The 15,451-nt window shown below is 47.0% G+C and overlaps 1 protein-coding gene across 1 annotated transcript; it reads right to left on the bottom strand.

Moving 5' to 3' along the window:
• On the bottom strand, positions 1 to 1,160 carry LOC100280976 (uncharacterized). The gene is made up of 2 exons (NM_001367154.1): positions 852 to 1,160; positions 1 to 708 (listed from the first exon to the last, which is right to left on the bottom strand). The coding sequence occupies exons 1-2, from the start codon at positions 1,030 to 1,032 to the stop codon at positions 272 to 274; spliced, it is 618 nt and encodes a 205-aa protein (NP_001354083.1). The 5' UTR covers positions 1,033 to 1,160; the 3' UTR covers positions 1 to 271.
• Between the last annotated feature and the right edge of the window lie 14,291 nt (positions 1,161 to 15,451).

Below are 15,451 nucleotides of genomic sequence, written 5' to 3'. Positions count from 1 at the left end.
AAGAATAATAATGATAAATTTATTGGATGATCAACAGTGACAACAAATACACTAATAATTCAAGTAGTAAGTACATCGTAGCAGTATAATTAACAATCGAATAAAAAAAAGGCCGGCAATTAAATGAACTCTTGTCAGCAACAACCGTCGGTGGGTGCGCCGCACTGACGACAATGCAATGCAATGCAATAATGAATCGCTGGAGTATATATGTATGTATATAATACATTTATCTGCAAAAATCATGCGCGTCACGCAGCACGACTCGCCCTCACATGGCCAAGAAGGTGAGCATCGTGGCGACGGCGAGCCCCACGACAGCCTTGGCTCCAAGCGTGGAGGCGTCAGAGGACTTGGGCGCCGGCGCCGCGGTGGGCGAGGACACGGTGGGCATCTCGTCGGTGGACGGCGCAGCCGGAGCCGCGGCAGGGGCCGGGGTCGGGGAGACGCTCCTCTGGTGCCGGGGCTTGGTCGTCTTGGCGGGGGCCGGCGCGGCGGTGACCGCGGCGGCGGCGACGGTGACCTCCAGCTTCATACCCGCGGCGCAGTGGCCGGGCACGCTGCAGATGAAGTAGCGCTTCCCTGGGGCCGACAGCTTCACGGAGGCGCTGCCGCCGGTGTAGGACTTCACGGGGTTGCTGCCGGAGCAGGCGTCGTAGCCGGCCTTGCTCACCTCCGTCACGTCGTGCGACGGCGCGAACTTGAACGCTGCGGCGGCAGAGATCCAGCGTGCATCACAAGAGAAGCGGCAGCGGCGTCGTCAGTTCTCTCTACTGCTTGTTTGTTGTGAGTTGTGACTGACAGCATGTTTGTTGCGCTGGAGAAGAAGACAGAAGAGAGAGCCAACTTACACAAGGTGTCGCCCTGCTTGAACGTCTGCTTGGCGGACCAGGCGTCGTAGCCGGTGGTGCCGCTGGCGTCCCAGGAGCCGTCGCCTCCCACGGGGTGGTCCGCCGCCGCGGCGAGCTGCACCGCCGCCAGAGCTGCCACGGCCGCGAAGGTGGCGAGGATGCTGGCCTTGGCCATTGCCATTGCCGTTACCTCCGATCTGATCTTCTCGTTAGCTTCCTGATGCGTATGTGGCTAACACCTACGTACTACGACGACCTGATTGCAGCGCAGTCGCTACGGAGAACCGAAGCTTGTTTGTTTTGTGTGGCTCCAGCATACTGGGTGGCCTGGCTTATATAGATGGAGCGAACCGGGGCAAATTGCAAAGGAAGGTGTCGTCGGAGCCTCAGAGAGGCTACGCCTGATCATGCATGCACGGTTAACGCGGCCGGGGTTGGTGGCGCCGGTGGCCGGACAGACAGAGAGACAGACGCGGCAATTCTTTCTTTTGACCTTGTTGCAGCTAGCTGTTGGGCTTTCCTTCCGCCATGTACGTTGCTTGCTTGCATATTCTAATCCATCCGTCGTCGGTCGGCGAGGCAATAAATGGTTGTTTACAGACAGATAGGTAGGTAGGTCTCCATGTTAGTCTGGCGTTGGAACGCGCCAAGTTCGGCAAACAATACTCGCCGCGTTCATGGCTGCCACACCCACTGTCCCCCCACCCCACCCCACCCCAGCATCGATCGGTGTCTTCCTTCTACTGTCTACTCCAACTCTTGGAAAATGTTTCATATCTTCCTGTGAGGGCCGGCGTGCAGCGGAAGTGACCCCAATAGCAGCACGCTAAGCTGTCAATAGCAATTCCCTGAACACGTTGTTCAGCAGTATGATCATACACCAAGAAACTTGAGGATAGCTCCAATAGCAAGCAATATGATGAACAATTAGTACATATGACAAGTAGAATATCCAATCAAGTAGAGACACAGAGATTTACGTGGGAAACTTCTTGCGGAGAGAAAACCTAAGGTAGCGGTGAGCAAAACTCCACTATAAAGATGAAGTATATAAGAGGTGGGAGCTTACAAGTGAGGGGAGACTCTAGATCCCCAAATCACTCTCAAATTTATGGATTTGGTGGCTCTGAATCTCCCATTTCCTCTCTCTAACCCTAGCTCTCTTTGGTTTGCAAACGAGCTAGCGTTCTGGACAAGCTACTCGAGGTGGCTGTCCAGCCGATCCCCAGAGGGATGCGTACAACCGATCCTAGCTAGTAGGGAAATTGGAGCTGCTGACCACGGCTGAGTTGTTGACCACATCCTAACCATAACATCAGTATTGCTTGATCTTTGCATGCTTAACTCTTCCAACGTGACTAATATTCATACCTTTCCTATTTGTAGCATGAATTTGATATTGACCTTGATATTTATCACATACAGACTGTGAGCTTGTCTACTCTCGTGTGAGATGATTAGTTGCCCTTGCATATGTTTACCGGTTTGTATCCGCTCCATGTGCAAATTTACCTCGTTTCTGAAAATCTTGATCATATCGACGCCAACAATCAATGGGTTCATATTTCGACTTGCTGCAGGTTTGACACCATAGCTTCTGTCCCTGAGTTGAACAACCTTGACACCACATCTTCCATATTGAGGCTAGTTCATGTACAAACTTCGTCATCTTTCTGAAGTACGACTGCACCGTTGTTATAGTTTACGAGTCCGTATTCGTTACCACAAATTTCATATTTGCAGCTGCCTTAGCTCGAGTTTGTGAGGCAAATGATTCTTGGATAGTTTTTTACACGCTGCTGGAGAGACAATGTTCCTAATAAAACCAGAACGCCATGTATTTTGAAGAGACACTACCGAAAACGAGTAAAAATACTCGGCAAAGGTTTTGCCGAGTGTCGCACTCGGCAAAGTGAAAGGGAATTAGGATTACACCTAGTCCCTAATTAATTTTGGTGGTTGAATTGTCCAACACAAATAATTGGACTAACTAGTTTGCCCAAGTGTATAGATTATACAGGTGTAAAAGGTTCACACTCAGCCAATAAAAAGACCAAGTTTTGGATTCAATAAAAGAGCAAAGTGGGAACCGAAGGCCCTCTGGTCTGGAGGCACCGGACTGTCCGGTGTACACCGGACAGTGTCCGGTGCGCCACCGGACAGTGTCCGGTGCACCAGAGGACTCCAACTCAAACTCGCCACCTTCGGGAATTTCCAGAGGCACTCGCGCTATAATTCACCGGACTGTCCGGTGTACACCGGACAGTGTCCGGTGCGCCAAGGAAGATCAGCCTCAGGAACTCGCCAGCTTCGGGAAACTCCAACGGCTAGTCCGCTATAATTCATCGGACTGTCCGGTGTGCACCGGACTGTCCGGTGCAACTCCGGAGCAACGGCTATCTCCGCGCCAACGGCTACCTGCGGCGCATTAAATGCGCGCTCTGCGCGCACAGAAGTCAGGCGCGCCCATTCCGGCACACCGGACAAGGAACAGTAGTTGTCCGGTGTGCACCGGACACCCAGGCGGGCCCACAAGTCAGAAGCTCCAACGGCCAGAATCCAACGGCAGTGATGACGTGGCAGGAGGCACCGGACTGTCCGGTGTGCACCGGACTGTCCGGTGCGCCATCGAACAGACAGCCTTCCAACGGCCACATTTGGTGGTTGGGGCTATAAATACCCCAACCACCCCACCATTCATTGCATCCAAGTTTTCCACTTCCCAACTACTACAAGAGCTCTAGCATTCAATTCTAGACACACCAAAGAGATCAAATCTCTCCAAATTCCACACAACGCCATAGTGACTAGAGAGAGTGATTTGCTTGTGTTCTTTCGAGCTCTTGCGCTTGGATTGCTTTCTTCTTTCTTGATCCTTTCTTTGCAATCAAACTCTTGTAAATTGAGGCAAGAGACACCAATCTTGTGGTGGTCCTTGTGGGAACTTTGTGTTCAAAGTGATTGAGAAGAGAAAGCTCACTCGATCCGTGGATCGTTTGAGAGAGGGAAGGGTTGAAAGAGACCCGGCCTTTTGTGGCCTCCTCAACGGGGAGTAGGTTTGCAAGAACCGAACCTCGGTAAAACAAATCTCCGTGTCTCACTTGCTTATTCGCTTGGGATTTGTTTTGCGCCCTCTCTCGCGGACTCGTTTCTTTATTACTAACGCTTCCCCCGGCTTGTAGTTGTGTTTATATTTGTAAATTTCAGTTTCGCCCTATTCACCCCCCCTCTAGGCGACTTTCAATTGGTATCAGAACCCGGTGCTTCATTAGAGCCTAACCGCTCGAAGTGATGTCGGGAGATCACGCCAAGAAGGAGATGGAGACCGGCGAAAAGCCCACTACAAGCCAAGGGAGCACTTCATCGGAAGAATCCCGCACCAAGAGGAGGGGAAGAAGAAGATCTCCTCCAACAAAGGGAAGGAGAAGAAATCTTCTTCTCACCACAAAGAGAAGAAGGAAAAATCTTCTTCCCACAAGCCGCATCGGAGTGGGGACAAGCAAAAGAGGATGAGGAAAGTGGTCTACTACGAGACCGACACTTCATCAACATCGACCTCCGGCTCCGACGCGCCCTCCGTAACTTCTAAACGCCAAGAGCGTAAGAAGTTTAGTAAGATCCCCCTACACTATTCTTGCATTTCTAAACATGCACCTCTACTTTCCGTCCCATTAGGCAAACCACCAACTTTTGATGGTGAAGATTATGCTAGGTGGAGTGATTTAATGCGATTTCATCTAACCTCACTCCACAAAAGTATATGGGATGTTGTTGAGTTTGGTGCACAGGTACCGTCGGTAGGGGATAAAGACTATGACGAGGATGAGGTGGCCCAAATCGAGCACTTCAACTCTCAAGCTACAACGATACTCCTCGCCTCTTTAAGTAGAGAGGAGTATAACAAAGTGCAAGGGTTGAAGAGCGCCAAGGAGGTTTGGGATGTGCTCAAAACCGCGCACGAGGGAGACGAGCTCACCAAGATCACCAAGCGGGAAACGATCGAGGGGGAGCTCGGTCGGTTCCGGCTTCGCAAAGGGGAGGAGCCACAACACATGTACAACCGGCTCAAAACCTTGGTGAACCAAGTGCGCAACCTCGGGAGCGTAAAGTGGGACGACCACGAAATGGTTAAGGTTATTCTAAGATCTCTCATTTTCCTTAACCCCACTCAAGTTCAATTAATTCGTGGTAATACTAGATATACTAAAATGACCCCCGAGGAAGTAATCGGGCATTTTGTAAGTTTTGAGCGCATGATCGAAGGCTCGAGGAAAATCAACGAGCTTGACGAACCCACCACATCCGAAGCTCAACCCGTCGCATTCAAGGCGACGGAAGAAAAGAAGGAGGAGTCTACACCAAGTAGACAACCAATTGACGCCTCCAAGCTTGACAATGAGTAGATGGCGCTCGTCATCAAGAGCTTCCGCCAAATCCTCAAACAAAGGAGGGGGAAAGATTACAAGTCCCGCTCCAAGAAGGTTTGCTACAAATGTGGTAAGCCCTGTCATTTTATTGCTAAATGTCCTATATCAAGTGACAGTGACCGAGGCGACGACAAGAAGGGAAGAAGAAAGGAGAAGAAGAGATACTACAAGAAGAAGGGCGGCGATGCCCATGTTTGTCGGGAGTGGGATTCCGACGAAAGCTCAAGCGACTTCTCCGACGACGAGGACGCCGCCAACATCGCCGTCACCAAAGGGCTTCTCTTCCCCAACGTCGGCCACAAGTGCCTCATGGCAAAGGACGGCAAAAGGAAGAAGGTAAAATCAAGATCCTCCACTAAATATGAAACCTCTAGTGATGAAAATGCTAGTGATGAGGAGGATAACTTGCGTACCCTTTTTGCCAATCTTAACATGGAACAAAAAGAAAAATTAAATGAATTAATTAGTGCTATTCATGAAAAGGATGACCTTTTGGATTCACAAGAGGATTGTCTAATTAAAGAAAATAAGAAACATGTTAAGGTTAAAAATGCTTATGCTCTAGAAGTAGAAAAATGTGAAAATTTATCTAGTGAGCTAAGCACTTGCCGTGAGATGATTGACAACCTTAGGAATGAAAATGCTAGTTTAAATGATAAGGTTGATTCACATGTTTGCAATATTCCAACTTCAAATCCTAGAGATGATAATGTTGATTTACTTGCTAGGATTGATGAGTCGAATGCTTCCCTTGCTAGCCTTAGAATTGAGAATGAAAAATTGCTTGTTAAGGCTAAAGATTTTGATGTTTGCAATGCTACTATTTCCGACCTTAGAAGTAAAAATGAAATATTGCATGCTAAGGTTGTAGAACTAAAATCTTGCAAACCCTCTACATCTATCGTTGAGCACACTTCTATTTGCACTAGATGTAGAGATATTAACATTGATGCTATTCATGATCATATGGCTTTAATTAAACAACAAAATGATCATATAGCAAAATTAGATGCTAAAATTGCCGAGCACAACTTAGAAAATGAGAAATTTAAATTTGCTCGTAGCATGCTTTATAATGGGAGACGCCCGGGCATCAAGGATGGCATTGGCTTCCAAAGGGGAGACAATGTCAAAATTAGTGCCCCTCCTAAAAGATTGTCCAACTTTGTTAAGGGCAAGGCTCCCATGCCTCAGGATAACGAGGGTTACATTTTATACCCTGCCGGTTATCCTGAGAGCAAAATTAGGAAAATTCATTCTAGGAAGTCTCACTCTGGCCCTAATCATGCATTTATGTATAAGGGTGAGACATCTAGCTCTAGGCAACCAACCCATGCTAAGTTGCCTAGAAAGAAAACTCCTAGTGCATCAAATGATCATAACATTTCATTTAAAACTTTTGATGCATCTTATGTTTTGACTAACAAATCCGGCAAGGTAGTTGCCAAGTATGTAGGGGGCAAGCACAAGGGGTCAAAGACTTGTGTTTGGGTACCCAAAGTTCTTGTGTCTAATGCCAAAGGACCCAAAACCATTTGGGTACCTAAAGTCAAGAACTAAACTTGTTTTGTAGGTTTATGCATCCGGGGGCTCAAGTTGGATACTCGACAGCGGGTGCACAAACCACATGACTGGGGAGAAAAAGATGTTCTCCTCATATGAGAAAAACAAAGATCCCCAAAGAGCGATCACATTCGGGGATGGAAATCAAGGTTTGGTCAAAGGTTTGGGTAAAATAGCTATATCTCCTGACCACTCCATTTCCAATGTTTTTCTTGTAGATTCTTTAGATTACAACTTGCTTTCTGTTTCTCAATTATGTCAAATGGGCTACAACTGTCTTTTTACTGATATTGGTGTCACTGTCTTTAGAAGAAGTGATGATTCAATAGCATTTAAGGGTGTGTTAGAGGGTCAGCTATACTTAGTAGATTTTGAAAGAGCTGAACTCGACACATGCTTAATTGCTAAGACTAACATGGGTTGGCTCTGGCATCGCCGACTAGCCCATGTTGGGATGAAGAATCTTCACAAGCTTCTAAAGGGAGAACACATTTTAGGATTAACAAATGTTCATTTTGAGAAAGACAGGATTTGTAGCGCATGCCAAGCAGGGAAGCAAGTTGGCACCCATCATCCACACAAGAACATCATGACGACCGACAAGCCACTGGAGCTCCTACACATGGATCTATTTGGCCCGATCGCTTACATAAGCATCGGCGGGAGTAAGTACTGTCTAGTTATTGTGAATGATTATTCTCGCTTCACTTGGGTGTTCTTTTTGCAGGAAAAATCTCAAACCCAAGAAACCTTAAAGGGATTCTTAAGACGAGCTCAAAACGAGTTCGGCTTAAGGATCAAGAAAATTAGAAGCGACAACGGGACGAAGTTCAAGAACTCTCAAATCGAAGGCTTTCTTGAGGAGGAGGGCATCAAACATGAGTTCTCTTCTCCCTACACGCCACAACAAAATGGTGTAGTGGAGAGGAAGAATCGAACTCTATTGGACATGGCAAGGACCATGCTTGATGAGTACAAGACTTCGGATCGATTTTGGGCCGAGGCGGTCAACACCGCCTGCTACGCCATCAACCGGTTATATCTACACCGAATCCTCAAGAAGACATCCTATGAACTCCTAACTGGTAAAAAGCCCAACATTTCATACTTTAGAGTCTTTGGTAGCAAATGCTTTATTCTTGTTAAGAGAGGTAGAAAATCTAAATTTGCTCCTAAGACTGTAGAAGGCTTTTTACTTGGTTATGACTCAAACACAAGGGCATATAGGGTCTTTAACAAGTCCACTGGACTAGTTGAAGTCTCGTGTGACGTTGTGTTTGATGAGACTAACGGCTCTCAAGTAGAGCAAGTTGATCTTGATGAGATAGGTGAAGAACAGGCTCCATGCATCGCACTAAGGAACATGTCCATTGGGGATGTGTGTCCTAAGGAATCCGAAGAGCCTCCAAATGCACAAGATCAACCTTCCTCCTCCACGCAAGCATCTCCACCAACTCAAAATGAGGATGAAGCTCAAGTTGATGAAGTAGAAGATCAAGCAAATGAGCCACCTCAAGATAATGGCAATGATCAAGGGGGAGATGCAAATGAGGAAGACAAGGAGGAAGAGGAACAAAGACCGCCACACCCAAGAGTCCACCAAGCAATCCAACGAGATCACCCCGTCGACACCATCCTCGGCGACATTCATAAGGGGGTAACTACTAGATCTCGTGTTGCACATTTTTGTGAGCATTACTCTTTTGTTTCCTCTATTGAGCCACACAGGGTAGAGGAAGCACTCCAAGATTCGGATTGGGTGGTGGCGATGCAAGAGGAGCTCAACAACTTCACTAGGAATGAGGTATGGCATTTAGTTCCACGTCCTAATCAAAATGTTGTAGGAACCAAATGGGTCTTCCGCAACAAGCAAGATGAGCATGGTGTGGTGACAAGGAACAAAGCTCGACTTGTGGCTAAAGGATACTCCCAAGTCGAAGGTTTGGATTTCGGTGAAACATATGCACCCGTAGCTAGGCTTGAGTCAATTCGCATATTATTGGCCTATGCTACTTACCATGGCTTTAAGCTTAATCAAATGGACGTGAAAAGTGCCTTCCTCAATAGACCAATCAAGGAAGAGGTCTATGTTGAGCAACCTCCCGGCTTTGAAGACAGTGAGTATCCTAACCATGTCTATAAGCTCTCTAAGGCGCTTTATGGGCTCAAGCAAGCCCCAAGAGCATGGTATGAATGCCTTAGAGATTTTCTTATTGCAAATGGATTCAAAGTCGGAAAGGCCGATCCTACGCTCTTTACCAAAACACTTGAGAATGATTTGTTTGTATGCCAAATTTATGTTGATGATATTATATTTGGGTCTACTAACGAATCTACATGTGCAGAGTTTAGTAGGATCATGACACAAAAGTTCGAGATGTCTATGATGGGGGAGTTGAAGTATTTCTTGGGATTTCAAGTGAAGCAACTCCAAGAGGGCACCTTCCTAAGCCAAACCAAGTACACTCAAGATATTCTAAGCAAGTTTGGAATGAAGGATGCCAAACCCATCAAGACACCCATGGGAACTAATGGGCATCTCGACCTCGACACGGGAGGTAAGTCCGTGGATCAAAAGGTATACCGGTCGATGATAGGTTCATTACTTTATCTTTGTGCATCTCGACCGGATATTATGCTTTCCGTATGCATGTGTGCAAGATTCCAAGCCGACCCTAAGGAAGCTCACCTTACGGCCGTAAAACGAATCTTGAGATATTTGGCTTATACTCCTAAGTTTGGGCTTTGGTATCCTAGGGGATCCACTTTTGATTTAATTGGTTATTCCGATGCCGATTGGGTGGGGTGTAAAATCAATAGGAAGAGCACATCGGGGACTTGCCAGTTCTTGGGAAGATCCTTGGTGTCTTGGGCTTCAAAGAAGCAAAATTCAGTCGCTCTTTCCACCGCCGAAGCCGAGTATATTGCCGCAGGACATTGTTGCGCGCAATTACTTTGGATGAAGCAAACCCTGCGGGACTACGGTTACAAATTAACCAAAGTCCCTTTGCTATGTGATAATGAGAGTGCAATCAAAATGGCCGACAATCCCGTCGAGCATAGCCGCACTAAGCACATAGCCATTCGGTATCATTTTCTTAGGGATCACCAACAAAAGGGAGATATCGAGATTTCTTACATTAATACTAAAGATCAATTAGCCGATATCTTTACCAAGCCTCTTGATGAACAATCTTTTAACAAACTTAGGCATGAGCTCAATATTCTTGATTCTAGGAACTTCTTTTGCTAGATTGCACACATAGCTCATTTGTATACTTTTGATCATATCTCTTTCATATGCCATGACTAATGCACTTTCAAGTCTATTTCAAACCAAGTCATAGGTATATTGAAAGGGAATTGGAGTCTTCGGCGAAGACAAAGGCTTCCACTACATAACTCATCATTCGCTGTCGCTCCAAGCAACTCTCCGTCTTTGGGGGAGAAAAGCATGAGCATCAAAGAAAAGGACTTTGTCTTTGGGGGAGAAAGTAAGAGCCCAAAGCAAACAGACCGGACTTCGTCTTTGGTATAATCTTAACTCGTTTATCTATGACCAAAAGGGAAGAACGCTCTTCGAGGGCTCTAATGATTCCGTTTTTGGCGATTCATGCCAAAGGGGGAGAGAGTAAGAGCCCAAAGCAAAAGGACCGCACCACCACCAATTTCAAAAACTTAAGTGTTGAATATTTTCAATTGGTATCCTATTGTGTTCAAAAGGGGGAGAAAGTAGTATTTCAAAATGATATATCAAAACCCTCTTGAACACTAAGAGGAAGATTTTATTTAGGGGGAGTTTTGTTTAGTCAAAGGAAAAGCATTTGAGACAGGGGGAGAAAATTTCAAATCTTGAGAATGCTTTGCAAATCATATTCGTTTACCTTTGACTATTTGCAAAAGAACTTTGAAAAGGATTTACAAAATAGTTTGCAAAAACAAAACATGTGGTTTAAAGCGTGGTCCAAAATGATATATAAGAAAGAAACAATCCATGCATGTCTTGTAAGTATTTATATTGGCTCAATTCCAAGCAACCTTCACACTTACATTATGCAAACTAGTTCACTTATGCACTTCTATATTTGCTTTGGTTTGTGTTGGCATCAATCACCAAAAAGGGGGAGATTGAAAGGGAATTAGGATTACACCTAGTCCCTAATTAATTTTGGTGGTTGAATTGCCCAACACAAATAATTGGACTAACTAGTTTGCCCAAGTGTATAGATTATACAGGTGTAAAAGGTTCACACTCAGCCAATAAAAAGACCAAGTTTTGGATTCAATAAAAGAGCAAAGTGGGAACCGAAGGCCCTCTGGTCTGGAGGCACCGGACTGTCCGGTGTACACCGGACAGTGTCCGGTGCGCCACCGGACAGTGTCCGGTGCACCAGAGGACTCCAACTCAAACTCGCCACCTTCGGGAATTTCCAGAGGCACTCGCGCTATAATTCACCGGACTGTCCGGTGTACACCGGACAGTGTCCGGTGCGCCAAGGAAGATCAGCCTCAGGAACTCGCCAGCTTCGGGAAACTCCAACGGCTAGTCCGCTATAATTCATCGGACTGTCCGGTGTGCATCGGACTGTCCGGTGCAACTCCGGAGCAACGGCTATCTCCGCGCCAACGGCTACCTGCGGCGCATTAAATGCGCGCTCTGCGCGCATAGAAGTCAGGCGCGCCCATTTCGGCACACCGGACAAGGAACAGTAGTTGTCCGGTGTGCACCGGACACCCAGGCGGGCCCACAAGTCAGAAGCTCCAACGGCCAGAATCCAACGGCAGTGATGACGTGGCAGGAGGCACCGGACTGTCCGGTGCGCCATCGAACAGACAGCCTTCCAACGGCCACATTTGGTGGTTGGGGCTATAAATACCCCAACCACCCCACCATTCATTGCATCCAAGTTTTCCACTTCCCAACTACTACAAGAGCTCTAGCATTCAATTCTAGACACACCAAAGAGATCAAATCCTCTCCAAATTCCACACAACGCCATAGTGACTAGAGAGAGTGATTTGCTTGTGTTCTTTCGAGCTCTTGCGCTTGGATTGCTTTCTTCTTTCTTGATCCTTTCTTTGCAATCAAACTCTTGTAAATTGAGGCAAGAGACACCAATCTTGTGGTGGTCCTTGTGGGAACTTTGTGTTCCAAGTGATTGAGAAGAGAAAGCTCACTCGATCCGTGGATCGTTTGAGAGAGGGAAGGGTTGAAAGAGACCCGGCCTTTTGTGGCCTCCTCAACGGGGAGTAGGTTTGCAAGAACCGAACCTCGGTAAAACAAATCTCCGTGTCTCACTTGCTTATTCGCTTGGGATTTGTTTTGCGCCCTCTCTCGCGGACTCGTTTCTTTATTACTAACGCTTCCCCCGGCTTGTAGTTGTGTTTATATTTGTAAATTTCAGTTTCGCCCTATTCACCCCCCCTCTAGGCGACTTTCACAAAGAAGGCTCGGCACACAGTGCATCGGAAAATCCTTCTTTGCCGAGTACTTTTTCTCGGGTACTCGGCAAAGAAAAGCAGCCGTTACGGCGATGGGTGACGGAGACAGAGTTTGTGCCGAGTGTCCCGGTGACACTCGGCAAAGGAGTTACCTTTGCCGAGTGTCTGCCTGGCAGCACTTGGCAAAGAAGCAATCTTTGCCGAGTGCCACCTGGGACACTCGGCAAAGAACCCGCTAGGGAGGGTCCCCATGTCAGGTTCTTTGTCGAGTGCTACCTGGCACTCGGCAAACCTCTGAGTGCACGAAGGAGTTTCTGTGCCTCGTACATGCTCTTTGGCAGAACGTGATCATCCGGAAGCAGGCTACCAATAACCGTCAACAAGCCATCGAATGTGTCTCTACTCATGTTGTACTGCGACTTGAACGCCATTACACGCCCAATGGCATCCAGTTGAGAAACCTTTGTCTGGCCATAAAGGGGCTTCTGTGCCGCGTCGAACATGTCGTAGAATGCCTTTGCAGTCGGCTCTGGCTCGTCATCCATACATCCTCCTGTGTACTGTGCCTCCTGATAGTCGTTCAACATATCCGCTACCCCCGCATCCGCGTCATAATCCTCGACACGTTGTCTCAGCACCTCCTCTCTCGTACGATGCGCTTCACCATGAAATATCCACCGAGTATAGCCCGGCGTAAATCCATTCTTCCAAATATGTTCTACCATGGCCTTCTTTGGTTTTCTTTTCCGGTTGGCACATTTGCTGCACGGGCATGGGACTAGACTCGCTCCTTTAGCAGCTTCGCCATATGCCCGTTCCACGAAATCATCGGTCTTTCTAATCCATTCAGTGGTGACATCGTTCCTTCCTCTACGGCCTGTGTACATCCACTCACGGTCCTCCATCCTTTAACAGAAGCCTAGCAACAGAAAATTTCGGCAGCACCTCCCCTGCACGGGGAGGTTTCAAAATCCTGCAAATAAAAGTATCAGCACGATGGCTGACTTCCAGGCAGAATTCAACGGCACGATGGCCGGCAATCACATATATATATATTTAATGTATGAAACATCAATACATTAGTGATGAGTCGAGAATGGGAGACATATGTTGTGGCGGATGAATGGAGGTGCGACGACGAGGAATTGTAGACGTTGGCGTGGTGAGGTTGGTGCGGTGGTGGATTGGATGATATCTTAGCAGACTTTGGCTAATTGTAGACGATGGGGGAGTGTGTTGTGCGAGTGGCGGCGTGGGGGGAACTTAGTTTGGGTGGGTGGATAATGAGTGATCAATACATTAATATAAACATGTGTTTGTTCAAATACATAATCTATGAAACATCAATACATTAATAAAAACATCAAAACATAATTTTATACCTTGAGACGGTGGCGCGGGGAGGAGACGGCGGCGCGGGGAGGCCGCGACACGGGGAGGAGACTGTGGCGCGGCGAGGCGGCGGCGTGACGAGCGGGCGCGGCGGGCACGGCCGCGACGAGGGGCCGGCGCGGGGAGGGCGGCAGGACGACGCGGCGAGGGGCGCTCGCGGTGGCGCGCGGCGAGGTGGCGTCGCGACGCGAGCGGGCGGGCGCGGGGAGGCGCGGCGGCGAGCGGATGGCGGCGAGCGGACGGAGAGAGTGAGTGGAGAGAAAGAAGGAGAAGGAAGAATGGGAGAGCCGTTTATTTCCTTTCTTTGCCGAATGCCCGTGATCTGGCACTCGGCAAAGATTTTTTTAAAATTTTAAAATATTCTTTGCCGAGTGCCAGATCGCTGGCACTCGGCAAAGTTGCCTTTGCCGAGTGTCATCCAGCTGACACTCGGCAAAGATTCTTTTACAATCCTTTGCCGAGTGTCATCCAGCTGGCGCTCGGCAAAGCTGCCTTTGCCGAGTGTCATTTCTGGACACTCGGCAAAGTACATTTTTATTTTTTTATTTTACCAACCAGATTTTTTGTGGTGTGTTCCTACACTATATAGACCTACATGTACAATTTTGAGACAATTAGAAAAATATTTTCTATAGCTAGTAGATTTAGTTCGTTTATTTGAATTTCTTCGAAAAAAATCACATTTGAACTGCACATCACTCGAAACTTGGAAAACCGTTCATGCAAAAATCATATCCATGCTATTTAACACAAGTTACGACCGATTTCAGGAGCGGACCGGAAACTTCGATCAACATCTCACTAAACATTTCCGTGAACTTGCCATCCACATGTTTAAAAATTATATAAAATACAAACAAAGTCAGAAAATCATGAAACTTGTCCACGTGTCATGATATCATATATAGATGCTGTGATAAAAATTTGAGAAAGTGTCGAGAAAGTTGAGACGTACTATATGTAGAAACCTAAGAGAACTACACATGAAATCAAAGAGTTTCAATGTGGATCTCTTAGGTTTCTACACATAGTGCGTCACAGCTTTCTCGAAACTTTTTCAAATTTTTCTGACAGCCTCTACATACGATATCATGACACATGGACATGTTTCATGATTTTCTGACTTTGTTTGTGTTTTATACAATTTTTAAACAACTGGATGACAAGTTCACGACCATGTTGAGTGAGCATGGTGCTCGAAGTTTCCGGTCCGCTCCTGAAATCGGTCGTAACTTGTGCTAAGTAGCATGGATATCATTTTTGCATGCACGGTTTTCCAAGTTTCGAGTGACCTGCAGTTCAAATCTGAAATTTCCGAAGAAATCCAAATAAACGAACTACATCTACTAGCTATTGAAAACACTGTTATAATTGTCCCAAAATGGTACATGTAGGTCTACATAGTGTAGGAACATACCACAAAAAAGTTTGGTGGCCAAAATTAAAAAATACAAATATGATTTGCCGAGTGTCCACAGAAAACACTCGGCAAACACTCTCTTTGCCGAGTGCCATCTATGTGGCACTCGGCAAAGAATCTGCTTTGCCGAGTGCCGGCTGGCGACCCTTGGCAAAGACTGACGGACGTCAGCTGTAAACGGCCGCTAACGGACCTTTGTCGAGAGCCGTCTTTGTCGAGTGTTTGACGCTCGGCAAAGACGTCTTTGCCGAGTGCTTCGCTGTGCCGAGTGTCCTGCACTCGGTAAACAAGCTCTTTAACGAGCGCAGGACTTTGCCGAGTGCGGCGCTCGGCAAAGTCTGCTTTGCCGAGTGCCC

Source organism: Zea mays, chromosome 7 (assembly GCF_902167145.1).
Source record: "Zea mays cultivar B73 chromosome 7, Zm-B73-REFERENCE-NAM-5.0, whole genome shotgun sequence".
Classification (NCBI taxonomy): Eukaryota; Viridiplantae; Streptophyta; class Magnoliopsida; order Poales; family Poaceae; genus Zea; species Zea mays.
Note: the sequence above shows the minus strand (reverse complement) of the source record. Positions and strands in the feature narration are given on the sequence as shown.